This window comes from Carassius auratus, chromosome 41 (genome assembly GCF_003368295.1).
Source record: "Carassius auratus strain Wakin chromosome 41, ASM336829v1, whole genome shotgun sequence".
NCBI classification, from domain to species: domain Eukaryota; kingdom Metazoa; phylum Chordata; class Actinopteri; order Cypriniformes; family Cyprinidae; genus Carassius; species Carassius auratus.
This window is the reverse complement of record NC_039283.1, coordinates 10,299,610-10,311,008: the sequence shown is the minus strand read 5'-3', so window position 1 is coordinate 10,311,008 and position 11,399 is coordinate 10,299,610. Positions and strand designations below refer to the sequence as shown.

The 11,399-nt window shown below is 40.5% G+C and overlaps 1 protein-coding gene across 1 annotated transcript; it reads left to right on the top strand.

Annotated features, from left to right (window-relative positions):
- Positions 1-1,910: 1,910 nt before the first annotated feature.
- On the top strand, positions 1,911-6,224 carry LOC113060062 (microtubule-associated protein futsch-like). The gene has a single exon (XM_026228875.1). The coding sequence runs from the start codon at positions 2,717-2,719 to the stop codon at positions 6,086-6,088; it is 3,372 nt and encodes a 1,123-aa protein (XP_026084660.1). The 5' UTR covers positions 1,911-2,716; the 3' UTR covers positions 6,089-6,224.
- The last annotated feature ends 5,175 nt before the right edge of the window (positions 6,225-11,399 follow it).

Genomic DNA, 11,399 nt, shown 5'->3' with positions numbered 1-11,399 from the left:
CTGGGGCACGTCGACCTTTGTCAGCAGGATGAAGGAGGAAGCCATGTGTTTCTGAGCACTAGTGAACACTTTACTGTGGGAAGAGAGCCAGATCATGTCTATTCTAGGCAACACACACAACGAGCTCAAATGATTCCTCACTAAGTTATTTCAGGTGACCTCAGATTCATTCTCCAGCCTCTTTATGGCTTGTCTTTTAATTCATGTTAAATAAAGAGGTTTTTTTACACTGAATACATTCATTACAATGTGAATGTAAATATGTCTAATGACTCACATACTGTAGGAATAAATGAGGAACAAATAACGATCAGTGAATCACCACTGTTTAGTCATCATGAAGAAATGTCACTTCTGGAGGATGTTTTATTTTTCTCTCTCTCTCTAGGTAGAGATTATGTTTATTATGATTATGTGTCGTTGCTAACTCTCACTGATCACCTGAAGATGGATTTGAAACAGTCTTCAGCTCGTGAAACCTTTCAAACAAATGCTGGGACTTTTTTTGTGCACCTAGATACAAGTCTTGAAATGTATACTGTTATAAAATGGAGTACATCTTTTGTTTTACAGCCTCGGCTAATTATAAAACCATTAAAGTCATTCTGGCTGAGGCCGGACAGAACCTGACAGACTCATAATGCCAAGAAAAAGAGAGAGAGAGAGAGAGAGAGAGAGAGGAGAGAGAGAGAGAGAGAGAGAGAGAGATCCCTTATTGCTCTTCCTAGGTCTGCTTTTTTTCTAGGACAAGAATATGTTTTTAAAATGACATTCAATTAATGACATTTTAAATAATGCATGTTCAAAAGTTTGGGGTCAGTAAGTGTTTTTGTTTTTTTTTTCAATGTTTTTGAAAGATGCATTTATTTGATTACAATTTAACATCACATATTCTTGTCCTACGAATAAATTATGTCATAATAAAATAAATTAAAATAGAAATTATAAACAAATAAAAATTTTTACTGGAAAAGCAGTTTAATAATGAGTCAGATAAATGATTTTCTCTACAGTGCCATACACACTGATTATGACAGATAGGTTAAGATTGCTGTGACTCCCACACAGTTGCCCAGAAGTTATTTTCATGGTGCTGGAGCGACGTGAATGAGGATATTTGAGTTCCCCGGCACTGTTTCCATGGTGATTAAAACAAAAACATTTGTCTGTTTGAGGTATGAAGTGCTGCGTATGGCATATCCTTACCACTTATTCCTACCCGATACACTCAGAAAATCGGTAACTGCAGCAGTCATAAAGTTGGATCGATGTCGTTTTTCCAGAAGGCATTAGAGACAATCAGTGCAACTCTACCCCTCTCCCTTTCTGCTCTCCGTATCTGCATCTGTCTGTGTCTATCCCTGCCTTACTCTCACTCTCAAATCACACACCACGTTCTTGGTTCCTTCGAAAGGTTAGCTGTAAAGCAGTTCTTTATTTAGTAGGCTCTGTCATAGGAAACTCAAATTCAGCAGCTATATTGAGACTGAGATATATAGAGCTGTAGATGAATTCTTCAACCGTTCTTTCAGTCTGTTGCATCGTGTCTCTGTACTGCCAGCAGTGTTTGTAAAAGCGTGCTTAGCGTAAGACTGTGTGTGTGTGCAGTCTTTTAACATCTTTAAACACCATAATTAACCATGGATTTTATACAAATGTATCATTGTGCAAAACAATAACCAGCTGCTCATTTCAAATTAGCCATAGTTTAAAGTTAAACCGTAACACGTGTTTTGTGTTTGCACTTATAATAACATTAATAATGGACAGGATGTTCTTTTTTTTCACGAGTCTCTGCTGTCTCATGCTTTCTTCCTGTGCAGTATCCGCACTGATTCATCAGTTAAGTCAGTTATGCGTAGTCAAATTTTCTATGTCAACCTATTTATCTCCGATCCAAAGGACTTGCTGTAAGGACCGTTTTGAGGAATTCAAGTGCCTGTAGGGCAAAAGGAGTGTCCCATCATATGAGTTTGTGAACCTTGCTTGCCTGAGGCGGGTGTTAATAACTGTATCTTTCACCTATTGGATGACATTCATGAAAGGTGCCTCCTTCATGTGATATGGCCCAACACACCCGGGGGGTGTGTAATGTGTGCTGTGCACCACTGTGGGTGGTTCCTCCTAGACTATGCAATACATATGCCTCAGTGAGACATAGGTGTGCTGAACGGGCACTTCTTTTTTTTCTGTTTTTAGAGTTCTATTTTTGCTCCCTGTACTTTTGGTGAATGTCTTTGCAAGTGCTTACTTCAAGCCATTCACAACTGTTAAGAGTCTGTCGACAAGGCAGTTTGATTCTAACAGTTTCATCCTTGCTTGCCTGAGGTGGGAGGAGCCGATGGGATCATAGTACTCTCCCTCTTTCTCTCTTTTACACACACCCCCTCCCATTGCAGCTCTGCCAGTCCAGACTGTGCTCACTTCCAAGGAAGGCTGAGTAAAGGAGAGCACAGCTTTCCTTTCCTAAGTTTTTCCTTTCCCTCTGAGAAGGTTTGAGAAGAAAGAAGAAACTCTTTTGATTAGGAGGAAAGTTCTGCGGACAAACACAGAATAGCAGGTTGTATTAACTTTTAGCGTCTTTTTTGATCAGATTGGTTGCACGTGGCTGCAGGCTGTGCCACAGGACTCTGGAGAGTGAGGTCACTCAGTAACTTGTTCTTCTTTGGCATAGCTGTTCTTGTGTATACAGACACCGCACGACTAAGGAAGCACAATGGTTGCAGGAATGGTAATGCCCCTGGACAACCTGAAGGCCATCTATGAGCATCTGTTTCGGGATGGTGTCATGGTGGCCAAGAAAGACAAACGGCCTCAGACCAAGCACCCTGAGATTCCTAGTGTGGATAACCTGCAGGTGATAAGAGCCATGGGTTCACTGAAGTCCAGGGGGTATGTGAAGGAGACCTTTGCATGGAGGCATTACTACTGGTACCTTACTAATGAAGGGGTTGTCTATTTGCGTGATTACCTGCATTTGCCTCCGGAGATCGTTCCCACACCTCTACAGAGAGTTCGACGGCCAGCTGCAACTCTGGCCATCACCCGCAGGGCAGAACATGTTCAAGCTATTCAGGGCCCAACTTCTTATGTTCCTAAACCAGGCAAGATGGGTTCAGAAAAGCAGGAGGCTTTGCTTGATCGACAGGAGTACCGTCGCAAAATAGAGAGTGTGGATGAGTCTGAAATGATTGAATACAGGGAGAGAACACCAAGATTTAGAGGTCGTCCAATGGCTAGCTCTCAGATCAAGCCCAAAGGATCATGGGAATCCAAAGAGCAGCCATTGCTTTCTGATACTCAAGATTACACCAAAGAGATTAAACCAAGTGTGAAGAGGAAGGTCGCTGTGCATCCCGTCTGCCATACACCTCCGATTGAAACTTACCATGCCAAGCCAGTTGAACAGGAAAAGATGGTGGAACTCAAAGAATGCACCAAGACGGCATTCATTCAGAAAACGGTTAATGTGAGCCCAGATGTGGCAGCTATTTTTCCAAAGGTGGGTGAAACAGCAGCAGAATCAACATCCACAGTAACTGGCGAGAGAAAAATGGCTAAGGATGCTCATCATCCTACTACCTCAAAACCGAAGGTGGAGAAAAAAAAGAAAACTTTTGTGACAAAAAATGTGCAGGATATGCCAGCTGTTTCATCAGGGGAGAGAACAATTGCAGTGGAATCCTCTCTATACTCTGTTCATGCTAAATCAGTCAAAGAAAAGCCCAAGGAAGAGGTAGTCTTCCAGCAAACCTCATCCACAGTAACAGCTAAAGATGCTGCTCGATCTACTCCCTCAAAACCAAAGGTGGAGGAAACACAGAAAACTACTGTGGTCAGAAATGTGCAGGATGTTTCATCAACATCAGGTGCAACATCAGACGAATCCTCTGTGCCATCAGTTCCTGCTGAAGCAGCAAAACAAAAGTCCGAAGAAGAGGTGTTTATTAAGGTCTCTAAGAAAACCAAATCCACAGCAGAAGATGATAGCAAAATGGCTGAAGATGCTCTTTATCCTATTCCATCAGAACTGAAGGTGGAGAAAACACACCAATCCTTGAAGACGAAAAAAGTGTCAGCTGTTTCATCAGCAGTGGAATTATCTGTCTCTTCTGAAGAAGTGTGTGTCAATGTCTCCAAGGAAACCACACCCAAAATTGATTGCAAAATAGATAAGGATGCTACTCGTCCTGTAGAGTCAAAACCTAAGGTGGAGAAAACACACCAAGCCACTGCGGCCGAAAATATACAGGATGTGCCTATTGCTTCATCAGCAGTAGAGACAACTGCAGTGAAATCCTCTGTCTCTACTGAAGCAGTAAAAGAAAAGCCAAAGGAAGAAGTGTATGTCAAGGTCTCTCAAGCCGCATTCACAGGTGATAGCAAAAGAGATAAGAATGCTCCTCATCTCACTGCATCGAAAACAAAAGTGGAGAAAACACAGAAAACCACAAAGTCCAAAAATGTGCAGGATATATCAAATGTTTCGCCAAAAGCAGTGGAATCCTCTGTATTTCCTGTCTCTGCTGAAGCAGTCAAAGAAAAGTCCACAGAAGAGGTTTTTATGAAAGTCTCCCAGGAAACCACATTCACAGTCACTGGAGATATCAAAATGGCTAAGGATGCTTCTTATCCTACACCGAAGGTGGAGAAAACACAAAAAACTAGAAATGTGCAGGATGAGCCGGCCGTTTTATCAGCAGTAGAGACAACTGCAGTGAAATCCTCAATCTCTACCGATGCAGACACAGAGAAGCCTAAGGAAGAAATGCATGTCAGTGTCTCTCAAGAAATAGCATCCAAAGGTGATAGCAAAAAGGATAAGAATGCTCCTTGTTCTGCTCCATTAAAACCAAAAGTGGAGAAAAAGCAGAAAACCACAAAGACAAAAAATGTGCATGAAAAACCAATCAAGAATGAAAAAGCAGATGTTACAAATGCCATTCATGCTGATGAGATGAAGCCATCTACCTCCATTAGTGCCCGGGTGTCTGTCAAATCTGTAGAATCAGCAATCCCACTTCTACCTGAAAAGGACAAAGATTTGGCAATACACATTGCTGAAAAGAAATCCAAGATGAATCTGCCACTGCATCCTTCTGAGCTTCCTGTAGAGGAGACAGCAGTGCCGCCTACAGCATCTAGCACTGTTCAAATGATTGACAAACAGCAGAGAGCACTTGATTCCCAAAAAACAAAGGAAATCCAAGAAGCATCTAGAGATGGCAACACTAGTCTGTTGAAAGTTCATGAAAAGGAGGAGATTCCCTGTGCCATTTCTACTGCCGAGGTCAAGGCGGAGGTCAAAGTTCACAAGCCTGATCTGAGTCATGAATCTCAGCCCCCATCTACAGCTGACTCCAGCAAGATTTCACAAGTGGTTGTGCAAATGCCGAAGAAACTTGATTCTAATACAGATTCTGATTCTGTTAAACAAAAGCCATCACCCGCAAAACTAACTGAAGAACCTGTAGTCACAGGAGAGGTTACAGCTGCAACAGATGGAGATACAGAGGATGCCCCAAAGCCTTCAAAACAAAAGAAGAAAAAGCAGAAATCTGCAAACAAAACTTCAGCTGTAAAACCAGTCCCACCGCCTATAGCTGAGACAAAGGTGATAGAGGTAAAGACAGAGAATGATTGTCAGGTTGACCTTCTTAAGTTTGAGGGCCCTGAGAAAGTTGCAACAAATGATTCTGCAAAGACATCCCCTGAAGGAACGCACACTGTGGAGAGCGTGCAGCCAACAGCTGTACAGAATGAGGACCCGACTCACAAAGGGGAGGTGGAGCCTGCGCAGCCTTTGCCTGAAAAAAGGGAGGTTCTGAAAGGAAAAACATCCTCCTCGCAGGGACAGTGGGAAGCACCGGCAGCATCAGCGTCAGCAGCAGCAGCCTCGACCCAGCTCACCCCCTCCCCGAGCAGAGGGAGCCTCCCAGCGCTTCACAACACACGCCTGCTCCTGACACACAGCAGAGCACAGAGAAACATAGCAGGCTCCCGGATAGCAAGGCCCCTGCACAGCCTGTCATCACTGGATCTCTTCCTGCTGATGAGAATTCCTGTGATGCGCAAGAGCAGTCCGTAGACGCCATGCGGAAGAAGATCGTTGTGGTAGAGGAAGTGATTGAAGTGCAACAGATTGCCAGTCCTGTTACAGGCCAACCTGTTACACCCCCAGTGCCAGAGATTGTAGAAGATGAGTTGGACTATGATGTCTTGGAAGAACTGGCCATAGAGCGTGGCCTCCTGCAGGGTGCCATTGAAGAGACTTCTACAGATCAAGAGCCAGAGGAAAAAACCTTCTCCAACTTCATAGAAGGTATGAGTCCTTTACAGTTCTACCAATCTGTCTTTTTCTGAAATGGTTCGACGTAGGTAGCACTGCTCCGATTTACATCTGTATTTGATGTGTGGGAGGTTCAAGGTGACTGGTGTAGTGTTGGAATATTTGTGCTGTCATTAGATGCTTGTGCATGCTTTGCTTGAGAGGCGCCAGCGTTTTATGTTGAGTAAATTAAGCATTAATAAGTAGGTTTATAAGTTTTGCAGGTTGTGCAGAGAAGCATATACTGCAGTGCAGGAAGATTGATATAACGTTAACTTGCATTAAAACCGTGGAGCTTTTTTCATACATGTTTTGTCTATGCAACAATGCGCATGTCTTTTATTTGTTATATTTTTCAGTTTGTCCTGTTCGTCACTGCTGTGTTCCACAAGCAGAAATCTGGGCATAATTATTCCCAGTTATTTTGAGAAATTAATTTCGAGAAATTTACACCACATCCACACCTAAAACATCAAATTATGTGTACAATGTTTCACAACCACCCATTTGCACTGTAGGACTATCTAGTGATTTTGTTGCAGGTTTTCATTCTTCAAGGGGAACACCAGACTGCTGGTAATGAGCAGTTAGGCAGCACTTGTGTTTCTGACAATGCAATAATGTTTGGAGTCATTCTCCCTGCTGCCAAATTCAACCCACTACAATAGTTTTTCTGTTCTCTGAATAAAACAAGAGCGTTTTTAAAAATCAGTGCTGTGCTTAGATGACCCCATGTGCCACTTTTGCAGGAAGCTTGTGTGTTTGGTTATTTCCCCTTGTCTCTGGTTTCCACTGGACAACTATTAGATGGAGACTTCTGCTCTGTCACTTTGTGTATTATGCAATGGGGCATACCATAGATAAAGTTGTCCATCCCAAATTCCACCACTGTCTTCTTTCCCTAGTGCAAAAGAGATCTCTGGGATGTTTGTATAGGTGTGCATTTCCGTTAATGCTGTTAGAAATTCAAAGACATTTAATCAAGGAACTATTGATTAGTGCTTCATTTTGTACACTGGAACGATCCACTTTTTGTAGAGTTGGGTTTATGCTTTGCAAGAAATGACAGCAACTATTTAAAAAGTTTGCAGAATCTAATGGGTGTGTTAAGTAAGTGTATCACAGAGGAACGATCCAAAAACAATTAGCCTTCTGTTTGAAGGTTTTTGTTAGTCACTTCGGCATGACCGGTCTTTTGGGAATCCACAGTTCTCATAGTTCCCAACCAAACGCAATTGGATTTAATGAGAAAAAAGAACTTAAACAATATTATGGTCTGACTAACTAACTTGAGTCAGATGTGTTTGAGGTTACATCTGTGTAATTTTCTGCTGCCCCCTACTGTATCTCTACAGATCTGTCTGTAGAAAGATCTTTTCGATACAAGTTCTGTCACATGTTTTTAAGTCATTTTAGCCTACAGCTAGTATGCAAATTATTATTTTTTTGTACCTAGTACCTTTTTGTTCTTCTGTAATGGCATAGAATCAATACTTTATTCACTAGTAATATTTGAGTAATTCTCTGGGAATATAGGAGCAGAAGTCTGAGCTCTCCATCTGCACTGTTCTCTGTTCTGTGTTGTGCAAGTGTCCGCCTCCACCATAAATTCCTGCATGCTTGTGACAGGCACTCTCTGATGTTCTCAATGCCACATGATTGTGGTGAAGTTTGTGAGTCATGCAGTTATTTCAGAGGAGCCAAATGAATCTGACTTTTAAGAAGTCTTATCGGACACATTCTAGTGTCTGGTGCTGTGACCGCTATAACTGGCCCTTTGCTGAGACCGCTCTATGTTCTTGGAATAGATGGAGGCTAGTTGTTGTAATTATGACTCCAGTGACATTTTCTGAGAGTAGGGTTATGTTTGAAAGTTCACAATTTCATTGTAAACGCTTTTTAAAAAATATGATATTGGATTTTTTCGCATATACATTATATAATTGATACAATCTGTAACATTCTAAAACATGGTTAACATAAAACACACAATATTGCACACTTTTGTATTAATATCGGTTCCATTTATAAGTATAATATCATTGTTAATTCTTAATGTTTCAAATGTAAAGATATGTACTCTTAATGTGAAAACGTATTTAAAATGACATTAATTTCATAAACCCAATTATGCAATTGGGCTTTTGACTCAAAATGTTTTAGTTACTGTTATACAAGGCATAGTTTCATCATTTGACGACTAGCCCTGTCTCCCCTACATCTGCGTTCCTGTTTGATCTTTATGGATGGGCTACTCTGACACCTGGTTTGCTAATGACAGCTGTTTACTAATGTTGACATGCATTCATATATGAAACAAGTAGCTCCATTTTATTCTTGCTTTATACTGTCGTACCTAAACCAAGAGATTATGCACTTGCTCTGAGATTAACTCGGAGATCTAACTGGGAGATCTGATAAATAGCCTACTTCACGAAAAAATTGTAATGGTTCCCGACATGCCCCAGTAAATCATCTGTACTTCTACAGGCAGCGATATGTAGAAGATTTATGAGACATTCCTCTGAAATAACAGTTGTTAGAGTCTTCTATCCACATCATTCAAACCCCCCAGGTGAATGTATAATGACACACAATATAACCTTTCACAGAGGAACTGCTTTTCCTCTGCTGTATGAGCTGCTGTTTGTTTTGTTGGTTCACTGGCAAATGATTGCTTGAATCATAAAGTGACTCATAAAAGTGATTGTTTGAAGTCGTGCGTAAAACAAAGATTACTTGAATACAGGAAAATACTGTTTCAGTCTTTCCTCTTTCCACAAGCAGAAACATACGTACACATCGACGGGACCGGACCACCAAACACTGAACAGGGGAACGTTAATGAGGGTAATTGACAAATCAACACAATCAACACGAGACAGAAACTAGTTCACACAGAGAACATGAGGAATGAAAACAGTTCAGGAGTGTGACAACATCCCTCTGTTATTTATTTATTTCAGTGTACAACAGGGGTCTCGGACTTTATAATACTGTCACCTACTGGTGTGGATGAAGCATCCTGGAAAAGTAAAAATGAGTTGCCATGATTTATTTATGCATTTAATTATTTATTTTTCTCTGAGGTCATACTATAAAAACGGAGTAGTATTTGATGTCATGTGATTGGTCAAAAAACATAGGTCAACATCTTGCATCTTTCATTAGTCTATCATTTGCATGCTCAATCAAGATGATTCATTTCAGTGCACATTATTTAAGAGGAAAGCTGACCCACTCATTTTTTGACATATTTATAGTGTATTAAACCGCCTCAGTGGAGTCAGACTGGGACTGATTACTAGTTTTGATCAGTCACTACTCATCTTATTTTCTAAATAGTTCACATGCCAAGTCTTGCATATAAGATGCCTACAAATACTTAAAATTGAAGCATGGTCATAAGTGCTGTAAACATGGTGGGAAATGAAATTGACCCTCTGTCAACACCGTAATTCACAATGCCATATGGTAATTTCAGTGGATTGCTGTGTAAAACTCTGCTATATTTAGCACATGTCTGGCTTCACGGGTGGCCACGGAAGACTTGTGATATTGCACAAGAGGTTTCCAGTCATGCCAGGAATCCCAGTCCATATAGAAATGAAAAAAAAAAAAAAAAAAAACATGAGCACTGGCAACACAGTGCTTTTCTTTAAAAAGAAAAAAAGAAGTATTTATATGCTTTAAAGTAATATACTCAAGTGTGATCTTAATGTAATGTGTTAAGACACGTATTGTTATTTTTTAAATGAAAATGTGTTATAGTTCAAATTTATATTAAATGCAAATGTTTTCTGACCCACTTAAGTAGGATGTATGCACATATTTTTATGTAATTTCGTAATCACATCTGTTGTGTTTGAAACATGTTTAGTGTTTCTGCTGAATGCACTGACAAACATTTATGCTAAACTATAATATACTTTAATGTCGTTGCTGTTCAAACTTGTAATAATGATGCTGTTGTTGCAATTTAGAACATTTTAAATATATTACCTTTAAATGAAAAGGCACATTGAAGTTAAAATGATAAACAAGTATGTTAGTCAACACATCAAAATAAGTGCACTTCTTTAAAGCACAACAAATGACTTTTAAATGGTTTATACTGTTTAAAAAAAACGTTTAATTTGATATTATTACTGTTTAAAAGTAGAAGTGTCTCTCTTTAAGTCAATTAAGTGGCCTTTTATTTCATTAATATCATGTTATCTGCAAGTACAGTTTTATTTAAATACACTTTTAAGATTTGAAGTACAAGTGTAGATTAAAATCAATTAAGTGCACTTCTTTGGCACAAGGGTACATTCTATCAGTTCAATGCATTTTGCCCATTATTTCTCCCAACCTTTACTGAAACTGGCGTGTTGTTGTCTGACAGCAGTATGGAAGGGAAATGTTGAGGGCAGATAAATCCAACAGACTGTGATGCAATATCATAGAATAACTCAATCATCATCCAGGAACAAACTGATCTCTGTTCAAAGAGGCCTCCATGGGTTTCATCAGTTTCTATCTGTGCCCAGGCTGATATTTATATCCAGAGTGAGCTGTTTTCCCCTTCCCTACTCGCCCCGTCCCGTCCCGTCCCTCAGCCTCCTCCCTCCTAATTGCAAAGCCACCGGGAGCAGTGCTGACATATCCACACAGCAGGCATGGGCCGTCAAAAATAAGAAGGGGACAGCGGCCACCAAACAAACCCAGACTCTTTTTCTTTCTTTATTGACACGCTCTTGTTCTGGTCGTCTGCCTTTGCTGTTCCTCAGACTTTATGAAGATCATACCTGGTAGGTCACAACATCAAGAGTTTGACTGTGTGTGTGTTTTATTCTGTGTCTGTTTGTGTATCAGACATTGTTGGCCGAGGTGGGATGGGAAACTCTCAATGTTGACTTACAAAATGCTTCTCAGTTCTATTCCATATTCAAATCTGTAATGTGTTTTTGTTTTAGTTTTGGTTGATTTGTTAGTTTCTGTATTGTCTTGCCGTCCCGCGGTGGATGAGGTGTTAGCGCTCTTCCTTCTTGGGTCTGACGGACGGTTTTGTGCTGCTAAACAGAGTTGG

Excerpts from the sequence above, each read along its gene's own strand:
- LOC113060062 (XM_026228875.1), top strand. The coding sequence starts at position 2,717 with ATGGTTGCAGGAATGGTAATGCCCCTGGACAACCTGAAGGCCATCTAT.